This window comes from Brassica napus, chromosome A6 (genome assembly GCF_020379485.1).
Source record: "Brassica napus cultivar Da-Ae chromosome A6, Da-Ae, whole genome shotgun sequence".
In the NCBI taxonomy this organism is placed as follows: Eukaryota; Viridiplantae; Streptophyta; class Magnoliopsida; order Brassicales; family Brassicaceae; genus Brassica; species Brassica napus.
In genome coordinates this window covers 20993492-21007149 of record NC_063439.1, presented here as the reverse complement: position 1 = coordinate 21007149, position 13658 = coordinate 20993492, and the positions used below count along the sequence as shown (strand labels likewise).

The following is a 13658-nucleotide window of genomic DNA, read 5'->3' as shown; positions in this document are numbered from 1 at the left end:
AATATCTGATTTTATTTTATCTTGTTTCGTGTTTCAGTTAAATAGGAAACATATCTCATCTCCTATACATATATATAGATTTATGTGAAAAATTAAAAACAGATTAGAAAAGGAGAAAAGAAAAGTAAAAAAAGAAGAAGCTTATTTTGCCAACTTGTAGGTTAAAAAAAGCTTATAAAAGAATAAAAGTTTTTCAAAAAAAAAGAAAGAATAAAAGACTAACGTCATTCCGAGTTATCATCTTTCTTTTCTTTTTAAACTTTTTCTTAAAAAAAAAACATTTTAGGCATCTTTAATATCAAACCTTTTAAGTTTAAATTGTTATTCGGATCATCAATTTGAATGAAATGCTAAGTTGTTTTGTTATTTGTAAATCAGAAACAAAAACCTAAAACACTTCACCAGTTCTTGAGATTACTTCACCAGTTTGTGTCTTTACATGGATTTGGTAGTTGCAAAACCTTTATTTATTCATTTTTTCTCAAAAAACAATAAAGAAAATCAGAGCATATGCTTGATCTTCTTATTGCCTCCCAAAAAAAGTGACTTTATGTATGCCTTGATGACCCATACATGACTCATGCTTTACCACAAAGGTCTCAAGACTCAACAATTCAAAGCTTTGTTCAACTGCCTCTTGTCTATTCTTTAAATAGCCATCCCACTACACGGTTTCATAATCATCATCACTCATAATCTCTATCTCTCTCTCTCTCTTACTATCTCAAGATCACTACTCAATCCTCTAAGATGACATTGAGCACAGTCCACCAACAAGTTCTTGCATTACCAGCAGTCAAGACTGCTCCTGCAGGTTACTTGCCTTACCCAGCTTCCATCAACAAGCTCCAAATCCCAACTCCTTCCAAGAAGTCTGAACAAAGCAAGAAAAAATCGATTCTCCGAACCAATAGCTTCACCAATGGAACTAAAGATCAAAGCAAGTTAGGACCAAAGCTAACTGAAACAGTCAAGAGAAAGCTATCCCTAGGAGCTAAGATACTTCAAATGGGAGGCTTAGAGAAGATCTACAAGCGGCTCTTTAGAGTCTACAATGAAGAGAAACTCTTCAAGGCCTACCAATGTTACCTATCAACAACAGCAGGTCCCATTGCAGGCTTACTCTTCATCTCGTCAAAGAAGATTGCTTTCTGCAGTGAGAGATCTATCAAAGTGGCTTCACCTCAGGGAGATCTGACTAGGGTTCACTACAAAGTGTCAATCCCTTTGTGCAAGATCAAGGGAGTGGACCAGAGTCTGAACACAAAAAAACCATCTCAGAAATACATTGAAGTAGTCACGGTCGATGGCTTTGACTTCTGGTTCATGGGCTTCATGAGCTACCATAAAGCATTCAACTGTCTCGAGCAAGCACTTTCTCTCGAGCAATAATAAGCCGAAGGTTGAAGAGAAAATATTTCATTTCTAATTTTTTCAATCCAAGAATGTTAATTTGGAAAGAGCCTAGAAATTCAGACAATATTGTACAAACATTTTTTTTTTATTAGAGCTTTAATGTTATTGTTATCCGTTGTTGACAAGAGCATGAAACTGAATATATTTACTGATACTAGAGATTTTGCCCGGGCTACGCCCGGGTTTATACAAATAGCATTGTATTTAATATTTACATTACAATATTATATCTATTTATAAAAATATAAATAGTAATTTAAATTAGAAATGAATAAAACTTGCAATTTATTGTTTTTATCATCTAAAATATGTATGGGATGATGAACACATGTGAAATGAATTAAAAATTGTTAAACTTTAGTTATCATCCAAAATATATATTTTTTACATATTTTGGTTAGTTTGAAAATATATTATTAATCTTAACATCACATTTTTTATACTTATTATTCAAATCATGTTTAATATTTTATTTCTGTATTATTTAATTTTTATAATATACTTTATTACTATATAATTTATTTTTACATTGTTTTCTATGTAAATAGGCAATAATTATTGTTATAGGCCAATGTAAAAAAACTTTTCTTATTTTAAAACAGAGTTTATTCGGATCTAAATTTACGTCTTCAATCACCAATGACAAATATTATGTTTTCTTCTTTTGTTACTTTGAATACATTATCCTTATTAATTTATTATATATCGAGCGATATTATATTATATTTAGGAAATTCTTAATAAAAACATGTTTCCTTCTTATATATTTGGAGATGATATTAAGATGGAGATGATACTAAGATTTTTTTTTGTTGGTCGATTCGAAGCAAAAAGCGGAGGTAAAAAGTTATGGTTGAACAAAATAAAATATAATTATACAAAACTAATCTTGGTCATCAAAAAAATTACACAAACTAATATGTACAGTCTCAAAATAAGTATACATGCATTTTGTCTCTAATATCTTACACACCAATCATAATTCATCAATCATAATTCATAGCATATTATGATGGTTCATATATTTCAGTTTACATCAGTTATAATACAAAATAGTCTATAAATGTTTTACAAAGCTAGTAATTATTATGAATTCCAATGATGCCAACAACTCAAGTCATTATCAAACTGAATGCAAATATCTAACAAAAGCAAAATTTTAAACAAAGAAAAAACAAAGTCTTCACTCAAACATGAAATAAAGAATACGACCACTCAGCATGCATGAAGTGAGTGGAGTAGTCTCTAATGAACCAAAGTCTGATATTTGAAACGAAAGAAAGCATAGTCTTTAGGTAAACGTAAAAACAGAAATTAAACGCAGCAATAACAATCACTGCATGAGAGAATAGTCTGAAGCTGATTTAGCCACTCTTGGGGCGCTTGGCTTCTCCTGACTCAAGACACTCAGATGCTTTCCTAACCATATCACCCGCAGCATCTTCGAAGCCTTTTGAAGGATTAGCCTTTTCTTCCAAGTGTTCTATGGGCTGTGGAGCTTCTGGCGGGAGTATCTTGGTGACAGTCAGGGTTTGAGTCTTGCCTGTCAAGTTATGGTCGGAAACCTTCACAATGAATCTGCGCTTCTGCCCTATTGCATCAAGTAGAGCTTGCGGCACCGGCACACAATGGTCAGCATCCACACCAGCATTGGACTAACGTTAAAAAAAATCAAAATCAAATAGGTATTACTTCAAATATCACGCTATGAATAGTCAGGTATGAAATTACCTCAAAGTAACTGGCAACTAATTCTGACGCATGCTTTCCGGTCAACTCTTTGCCAGCATCACCAAGTACAACAAAAACTGCTTGCTCACTCTCATCATAAACAGAGATCTTTGTGAGGTACCTGCAATGAAAGAAGATTAACTATTAGTACTGACAAAACGAAAAAGAAAATTTGTATACAACACTTACTGAGGAACGCCTGTAACTTCCCTTTTCCCACATTTCTTGCTGTTACAAATCAGAGAGGTAGGCCCTTTTACTGCCTTACTATTACATCCTCCGCAAGAAACGTAATACCAGGCAGAACCCTGGACAACATCATCGATAGTTGCTGTGCATTCAAACCAAGCAATCTTCATGGTATAAAAAAAACAATCTTCATCAATAATCAGGAGCATGGAAATGAATGTTTAAAAAAAAACAGAACAACTCTTATATACCTTAGAACCTTCCTGCTTGATGTAAGAGAATATCTCCCCTAGAGTCACTGTCTCAGGCTTGGTAACGACCTCAGCAGCAACCCTATTAGCAATGTCCGAGTTAGAGCTCAACCTGAGGAAAAAAGGAAGCCAAAATTATGTTAGAAATGAAATCGTGTAAAATGACAAAGCAAAATTTGCATGAAAATAACCGAGCTCTCAAATGAATACCATTCAAGATAATCTTTGCTAGGCTGGACATCAGCATCCATGAACACTCGAGATGATGACATTGTAGTGAGAGCGAGTGTTCCTGTTAAAAAGTATGAATAAAGATGACTATCCATAATATAATCTCTGTCTCAGCTAATAAAAATAAAAAGACCTAATACAGTTAAATTTGTGATACGACAGCTAAGTTATGGATATGAACATGATGTTTTATAAGTGATATTCTAACCTCCAAGGTGTTTGGGGTTCACAGTGGTGACTAACAGAACGCTTGGGGTGCCTCCATAAGATTTGAATTTCTGGCAGAAGTCGGATGCAGCCTTGTCCCATATGTAGAGCTTCATCACAGGTCCACTACATAAAATGAAACAATCCCGTATATATTAAGGACAACTCACAATGAAAACGTCTAACAAATGGACAAACTTACTCATGTGTCTGAACATGAACACATATATGCCGCTTCTCTGAGATGTCAACCTCGTCAAGAACAATATGGTCAGAGATAGTCTGCCCATTCACCAGCTTCATATGGCCAACATAATCTGTTATAAAATCAAAGAAATCCGCATACATCAAACTTCTAAATCAAACGTAACTATAAAGTGCTCATCAGTTGTTCAAATATTTCAATTACTCTAAGTAACGAACAAAACTCAACGGACTAATACTCGTTTGAGGTGATCAAATATATCTAAAGATTTAAGCTAAAAAACATCAGTAATCCAATAGACTTACCATAAAGGTCACCCTTAGAGTCGCAGTTGGCCCTAAACTCCTCATAGCCGTGGAACCTGAACCTATCCTCTGGAAATGGGACCGGAGGGTTATCAAGAACCGCTAAATCAGAATTCCAGGTGAATGAGACGGTGGCGATATGATCAGCAACTCGATATTGAACTTTGCTTCTGGACCTGAAGAAGTTTTTCAGCTTATACACGACCCCATCTGTCAGATCAAAGGTCCCGACCCGTCCGGCTGGAACAAAACCTTGAATAGCAGTCCCCTGTAGATAATATCAAAGCATCGATTAATATAGATACCATCTCAATCGAGCAATACTAAACCTATAGAAAAAATAAAAAAAATTTGAGACTGACCTCTTCATCGATAAGAAGCATTTCTTGTCCGATGAGTGTTTTCGTGAGTGGATTTCGAGCCTCCCAGAAGTGAATCAGACGAAACCTCAATTCCGCTTCGCGTGGGCCGAATGAGACATCTCGGAATAACATGACTTGGTCTGCATGCACGGAGGAGAGATCGGTAGCAACGTTTGGTTTCACCGGAACAGGAGATGAAACATCAGTCGTCGCAATCGCGGAGGAAGCGATGGACTTCCCATTTGGTTTCACAGTAGCAGAGGAGGCGACGATCTTCTTGCCGGTCTTGCGGTCACTGGAGTCGGAGGAGTTACCGGTGGGTTCCATCGGTTGAGTGTCTTGAGTTTTTTTTTCTGAGAGAATAATTTCAATGGAGACATAAGTTAAGAAAAGAGATATATAAATAGAAAAATTGAAAGGAAGGTGAAAAGAAGCCATTGAAAGAGTTGAAACAAAGTCTTGATTAGATCAATTAGTGATGAAGTAATTGTCTAAACGGATTTGCAGAGGAGGGGAAAGGAAGAGGTGGAAGTCGAAAGGTAGGGGAAGAAGGATTTGGGTTACGCCGTCTCTGCGTCTCCGTAACAACACAACACAGGTGGGCCAAAATAAACAAAAGCCCAAACTTAGTGGGTTGCAAAATACACCCGAAGCCCAACTTGAACCAAGTCGTTGCTGACATGGCTGAACGCTAATTTCTTACTGGATGAATTTCTAGTCCTACGTGGACCATCTCAGAAGGCTTAGTATTTGCCTTTTAGTATAGTTAGATTATATATCAATTGTTTCTAACAATTTGATTGATTTAATTAATTTGTTTTGGTGGATAACTTAAAACGTTTTCATATAAATCGGGAAAAGCAAGCTTATGTTGTTATATATTTATTTGTGTAAATAGAATCTATATATAATGCTAGTGTAATAAAGAAAGAACATTATTTTTTGTAACTCCAAAAAGATACATTATTACAATTTGAAATTAATCAAAATTGAATAAAATGGTAATTAAATATTTGTAACTCTAATTGTTTTTTATCTTATTTAGTTGGATTCTCATGAAAAGAACTCTATGATTTTTCATATTTATCAATGTTCTCACACATTCAAAGAATATATTAGCTTAGTCACTTACTTTTTTTTTTTACAAAACAGAGTATCGTAGTCTTGAAAGTTTAATTCATATTATTGTAATTGTACATAAGAGTTTGTGATTACATACTTAGTGATTCTTGTATATGTGTTCAAGAAAGTCTCAATTGCTTAGTGGTAACTGTCTTATATTTATGTCATACTAACCCGGGTTCGATCCTTTCCTTCGCATTGTTTTTTCATTTTTTTTGAAAAAATAAATGAGATGACGTGGCAACTTCGGGTTCTCTGATTGGTTGATTTTTCTATCCTATGTGGACATCCTCTCTACTCCTCATATAACCCTTTTAATATAGTATATAGATCATCTGTTTTCCTTAATTCACAATCCCATCATCCACCACAAGATGCGTTGAATTTAAATGTGAAATTAATACTTCCTCCGTTATTAAAAGATCAACTAGGTTCTTGTCCGCGCTACGCGCGGATAGTATTTTAATTTTTTTTTCCATATTTTTGTACTATTATGTCAATTGTTTAGTTTTATAAAATGTTATGTTTTTACTGTAAATTTGGAATTAAAAATCTAATTTTTCCTTACTGTAAAGTAAGTTAATTTTGTTTGAATCTTACCACAATACATTATACATGAAGAGAATATAGTTGGTCTTTATATTCTTATTTGGTGTAATATTGAAAATTTTGATGGTTTGTTTAAATGATTTTTTTAAATTATATATTTTAGGATTGATTTTCGTGACTATATTCTATAATTATCTGAAAACAATTGTTTGTCTCATATAGACATCCACATAAATATGGACTTATGATAAATTTGTTCATTGGAATATTTAGTTTCACTTTCAGCTTTATTTTCTTTTTTGGCACCCTCATGCTAGCTTGTGGGGTAGCCAACTTGGTGCAAAAAGATTTACAAAAGCTGATCGAGATGCGCGTGATCGGACACCTTTTGCTAGGCTATTCGTACGGAATTTTAAAGATCTAGGAATATAAGCAATAGAAAATTCAGAAAATTCTTTGGATACAGCCTGTATTTCGTCGAGCTCCGAGTCCAACGCAGGCCAATCTTCCTCCTTTTGAATGAATATAACCAGTTGTTCACAGTCAATTGAAAGACCATCTCTCTGTCTCCAAACTTCAGTATCACTTGCATTGCCCATAGCAAACCTTCAGCTTCCGCTTGCAATGGTGATTTGGTGCGTGTATATCGGCCCTTGCTCCAAACAGCATTGGAAAGTCACTATCCATTAACACAAAGCCAAGTCCAGAAATGTCTCTTTCATTTATCCAGGATGTCTAGCAGGAGCGTTTCTTTGCGGAGGAACAGTTGTGTCCGTTACCTCAACTCCCATATCAATTTTCATAATCTCGTTTACACGTTGAGCTATCCTCCAAAACTCTGCTTCAATTTTATTCGCTAATAGGAAAGACATAATTCCTACGATACTATTAATGATTTTTTTTTGTAACACCGATACGACAAACTTATGTTTTATTTAACAAAACTATTATTTCAATTTTGTATTAAAGAATCAATCATATTTTATATTATCCATAATTTTAGTAAATTTGCTTGTTTGTCATGTTTTTATTAGGTTTTAGCTAAATTAATGATTTATTATTTATTTTTAGCTAAGTGGTTAATTTATTAATTTAAAAAGACCCTTGATGAATATTATATATATATTAAAAATGAATTTTATTTTAGTAATATTAAATTTCTATTTTATATTAAAACTTAGTTAGTTTTTCTTATTTTTCATATTTTATTAGGTTTTAGACTTTTAGATAGGTTATTGATTTATTATTAATTTCTAACTGATTCTCTAATGTGTTAATTAAAAAATACCCTTAATGAATTTTATATATAATTAAAAATGAATTTTATTTTAATCATATAAAATTGATATGTTATATTAATATTAAATAATTGATTCTAAAATAATATAATAAAATTATCAAAAAAAATTAAAATAAGATAATTCTTATATATATTTTGTTGTTATCTGAAGATAATATTTTTATTATAAAAGTTAAAAAGAAACAAAAAATTATAATTAAATATTATTAAAGAAAAAATATTTATATAATGATATTTTCTAAACTATTTCTAAGATATGAGTGTTTAAAAAATTTTTAACACGGGATGTTTAGAATACAGAATTATGCTTATGAGAGAGTGGCTCGGGAATGAGCTTCAAGATGGGTCGAATGGACTCTGAAAATAGCTTTTTATTTTGACGCAAGCCCAGTCCGGATGACATGGCATCTTGGTTGGTTCATAATATTTTATCCATGTGGCATGGCTTAGAAAGAAGGGATTTAGTCCCTTTTATATAGTAGGATATTATAGTTTTTTCACACTTATTAAAAAAACATTTAAAATTGTATTTTCCAATATATTGTTTTTCTTAATTAACTATTCTCAATAACTTTTAACCAATGAGATTTTATTAAACACAATTGTATTTTTTGAAAAGTATAATTTTTGACATGAAAATGTAAAAAATGTATCTTTTTGAAACAATTTTTTTTCTCTAAAAAATGGATCTATAAGGAATAGAAGGAATACCAATTAATAGCCGTTCCATTTCTAATAACCAATGACGTTTTTAGAATGTGAATAAGGCCGAATCTAAAAAAAAGTGTTATAATTAAATATATAAATAGGATTTTAAAATTTATAGTTTCGGGTATTTTTCAAAGTTATTAATCATTAACTTTGAAAACTAATTTTTAACGTTGATAATTATGTTATTACAACTATGAGAAATATTACAGACGATTCTACAACCAACAATTTTACATGTCGTATGAGGATTCACGTCTGACTGCATCACCTGAGTGGGATCCATGCTTGACGGTACTCCTTGCACCATTGTGCAGATCTCTTGTACGCTTTTTCTCCTTTAATTCACATAATTCCGTCTTCTCCGGAAATTGAAACCCAGACCTATTAGTGTAGAAGTATTAATGAACTTGGTCAAACCACTGGACCAAAGGGACTTCCACAAAAAAAAACTAATTTTTTAAAAATATACTGTTAATACTTTTTTGAAACAAGGTTCTGAAATACTTTCAGAAAACACTGTTAATAACTGAATCAATGTCGACATCAGTTCCTGAGGCCTATATAAGATTGCAAAAGTTAACCAATAAGATTGTTACATCAGAAACTCAAAACTGATCTCGAAAAGATCCAGCAATTTTTTTAAGATTCAACAAAGTTAGTATTTGTTTGTTAACTAATTAGTCTGAATGTTTACGGAAACCAAAAAAGGTAATAGATCTTTATTAGGTTAGTATGAAATTACAGAAATAAAGGCATCAGAAATTCACAATGCCAACACATAAAGCTTCCAAAGCCACACAACGTCCCCTTCTGCATGATATAATTTGCTCCACAGATTCATAAAGCGTTACGTAATTTTGATTTGATATTTTCTTGTTTCATGCATGTTCCGATTCATCAGGAAACATATCGTATCTTCTATTACTTCCACAAGAATTGACACTTTCCTCTCTCACACGCATTGTCTCTGTTTCTAGACATGCTTTGATTAATGGTGTACATGAAAGAACTGTACACATGGATACTATCTTTTTGTTGTCCATTATGTGAAAACATGCAAATGTGTGTACTAGATTTATAATTATTTAGGTGGATCATATGTATCTTACATCATCTAACTATCTAGATATGCTTTTGATTATCATCATGCTGATATTTTCTCTCTCTTTTTTTCCAGTAATTGGCCAGGTTTATTCGAAAAATGAGACGCATGAACTCGTTTTTGCAGTGGAACCATTTGAGTTATTTCATTTTGAGTATATAATATGGTAAAACATAAACTAGTAGATGAAAGCTAAGTACAATGAGTTCACTCTGTTAATGAGAAGAGTCAATTGTAATGATCTAGAGCAATGAAAATCAAGTATTATCTTCTCTATTAAAAGAGAAGTACCATTTTTATCTACTATTTAGAAGTCTACTCGGACCATTTCATTAATAACATAATATGACATAATAATTAATAGAAATATTAATAATAAATTAATTTTAACTATAGATTTGAATTTTATTTTCAGTTATAACAAAATCCGTTGAGAAAAATCTAACAAAATCCTACTAAATTTTTAAATAATTTTTATTAAATATTTCTTTAATTAATTTCGTAGTTAAGTAATATAATGCTTTCATTTAAATAAATTATCATCTATCACTAAAACGGATTCAAATTTGTTAATCATGTCAGATTTGTTTTATACAAATGAAGTTATTAACATATGTTAAAAATTTATTTCTACAGCTATATATTTTCAAAAATCATATGTTGAAGAATATTTTTTATTTGATTATTTCAAATTATGAAAACTTGAAAACGTAATAAAAAAGGTAAAATGTATAAAACAAATCCCTATATTAATAAAGTAATAAGAAACTTAAACAATAAAATTAAAAAGTTATAAAATAGTAAACACTAAGATATAAATTGTATATTTAAATTTATATAATAATATCAAAATTAAATATTTATAAAATGACAATATACCCGCATTATGTACGGGATAAACTCTAGTTATTTACTAGGGACAGAGTCCTCAGCGCAAGCACGGGATTATTGACTTTTATATTATTTTTTTACCCAGAAAGATCCACAAGTACCGTGTGGTCGTTTTGTTGCATCATCTTTCGAAGTGAATGAAGTTCTTTACTCCAACTGCAACATTAACCACAAACATGATATGCCAAACACATTTAAACACTTTTACATTTTTGATTGACTCCTATCAATTTTGAATTCTTTTTTTTTAATACCAAAATTTCTTAAATCATTCCTGGACTATATAATTTGTTTATAGTTTGTCAAAGTATAGCAATTGGACATTAACTGTTTTATTTTTTTAATGTTGTTTGTTGTCAAGAGTTTTATTTAGTGTTAAATACTAAGTTGAATAATACTTTCATGGAGATCAGTTTGTTCATCCTTATGAAACTTTGTATGATGTTAGAGCATCTCCAACCCAACTGCAAAATAGAGTAAAAATGTAATTATGAACAAAAAAAGAACATTACTCCATTTATAGAGTAATAATTTCTTGTTTGCTCATGATACCATTTTCTATTCTAATTTGCAGTAAATTACGCAGTTGAGTTGGAGATGCTCTTAATGATATTGTAAAAAAAAAACTACCTTTTTAGTTGTCAATTTATATAACTTTTGTTGAACATATCAATTTTATGTGTATATGCATTTTTTGATTCTACGTTTTATTTTAATTAATTTAAATTTAGAATATTCATTGTTTGGCACTTTGGCTAATTCTCACTGAATATTTTTATTATTTTCGTACTTCATTTATTAGCATATATGAATATTCTCCTTTTTTACTATGACATGGAATTTACGTAACTATAAAATAGGTTTTCATTATATAAAACTAAAATATATGAGGACGGTAGTTTGTGTTTATTTTCCTTCTTTTCTACTTGTAAGCTTAATAGTATGACTTGCATATATGGTTTGACTCATCTTATTTGAAAATGATCAAATTTTGATTAAACAATAATGCATGCGAAATAAAATTATTTGAAATTATTATCCTAAGTTTATGTCGATATTTTGAAATCGATTGTTCATAACATTCTTATGACTGAGACCATTTCCTTAATATGTATGATGTTCCACTATTAAACTTAATATAATAACTTTAGTATTTTATAACATAAAAATGAAATAGAAGTGTATAAATGTTTTATATAATAGTGTCCATATTTTAAACATATAAGATAAATTATTTCCTTATATTTTGGTTTTCTTAGTATTTTTGGATATATGTTTTGTATATAATTTTGATGATAGTAGAATATGTTTGTTTTATTTTTTAGGGAATTTTTAACGTTAAAACCTTTCAACTAAGTTAGTTTTTGGTAAAAACCTCCAAACTAGTATTTAACGAAAAAACTCCAAACTAACTTTATGTAATGAATTAAATCCTAACATGTCATAATTACTATTACTACCGGTAAATCTGTAGTTTAGAGGTTTCTACATTAAGCAAACATAGTTGAGGGGTTTTACCATTAAAAATAAAAAAAATTCAAAAAAATTGAAAATTATATAATATTATCTAAAAATTAGTAACTTAAAATTTCAAAATTAGCGTTTTTAATTTTTTTTTGTAAATATATGAGTTTGATGTGTTTTTAATATCAACATTATATATGTATAAATTAAAAATGTTAAAACCCTCAAAATATAATAAAAATTATCTAAAGATTTATTATTACATTTTTATTAGATAAGATATAATTTTTTTTATATTTTATTTTCTTTTACATTTTTAATATTTTAGTAATTTTATTACATGTATATCTTTAGATAATTTTTATTATATTTTCTGGGCTTTTATATTTTTAATTTATACATATATAATGTTGATGTTAAAACACACATCAAAATCATATATTTACAAAAAAAATGTCAATTTTGAAAATTTAAGTTACTAACTTTTAGTTAATATTATAAAAATTTGAATTTTTTTAATATTTTAGATTTTTAATGGTAAACCTTTTCAATTATGTTTACTTAATACAAAAATTCCTAAACTAAAGATTTACTAGTAGTAATGGTAATTATAACCTCCTAGAATTTTATTCAGGGTTTGGTAGAATCTGTTAAACTATATAATCTAATCTCTCCTTGATACATTTACATAAGTTAGTTATTTATGTTATTACACAAAGAGTTGTAACTCTTCAAGTTGTGTCCTTTAATATAAAGAGTTGTGTCTCTTATACTTGTATTGATTCGATCTCTATATAAAGATCAATCATCTGTTGTAAACATATTACCGAATCTCAATAATACAAAAGTATTTTCAGAAAAGTTTATAAGTCTGAAACGTCTATCTTATTCTTTCTCTCGAACTCGTGTGTAACACACTGTGATCGTTGTGTAACACAAGCGGTTGGTAAAAGATTAACATGGTATCAGAGCTTTACGTTTGAGAGGACAAAGAAAAAAGCACTAGTAAGAGAAACACTTGGCGTGGAGAAAAGGAGGCTAGAGGATTTTGTCATACGATTTTGGAATCACTCGAAACGATGAAGAATCAAGTAATCCCCATATTTGATGGAGAGAAGTACGACTTCTGGAGCATCAAGATGACAACCATTCTCAAGACCAGGAAGTTATGGTCTGTGGTTGAAGAAGGCGTAGCAGCCCCACCAGCACAAGTGGATGAAACCCCTGAAACAGCAAGGGCAAGATCGCTTAGAGAAGAAGCGATGATGAACGATACATTGGCTTTGCAAATCTTGCAAACTGCTGTATTGGATCATATATTCTCACGGATTGCAGCAGCATCAACATCCAAAGAGGCGTGGGATGCATTGAAGGAGGAGTATGAAGGCTCTCCTCAAGTTCGTTTGATTAAACTTCAAACATTGCGAAGGGAGTATGAGAATCTGAAGATGTATGAGAATGAAGACATTAAGGTCTTCACAGATAAGATAGTTGAATTGGCAAATCAATTAACTTATCATGGTGAACAGAAGTCAGATGTTCAACTCATACAAAAGATACTCATCTCTCTCCCAGCCAAGTTCGATAGCATAGTCAGTGTGTTGGAGCAAACAAGCGATTTG

At 30.8% G+C, this 13658-nt stretch overlaps 2 protein-coding genes across 2 annotated transcripts; one reads left to right on the top strand and one right to left on the bottom strand.

Moving 5' to 3' along the window:
- Nucleotides 1–78: 78 nt before the first annotated feature.
- LOC106352018 (putative GEM-like protein 8) lies at nucleotides 79–1568 on the top strand. Its single transcript, XM_013791709.3, has one exon. The coding sequence runs from the start codon at nucleotides 751–753 to the stop codon at nucleotides 1390–1392; it is 642 nt and encodes a 213-aa protein (XP_013647163.2). The 5' UTR covers nucleotides 79–750; the 3' UTR covers nucleotides 1393–1568.
- A 1212-nt stretch (nucleotides 1569–2780) lies between these two features.
- On the bottom strand, nucleotides 2781–5224 carry LOC125610002. The gene is made up of 9 exons (XM_048781643.1): nucleotides 4898–5224; nucleotides 4536–4803; nucleotides 4228–4342; nucleotides 4027–4151; nucleotides 3798–3879; nucleotides 3588–3699; nucleotides 3337–3500; nucleotides 3148–3268; nucleotides 2781–3071 (listed from the first exon to the last, which is right to left on the bottom strand). Exons 1-9 carry the CDS (start codon nucleotides 5222–5224, stop codon nucleotides 2781–2783), a joined length of 1605 nt encoding a protein of 534 aa, XP_048637600.1.
- Nucleotides 5225–13658: the final 8434 nt, after the last annotated feature.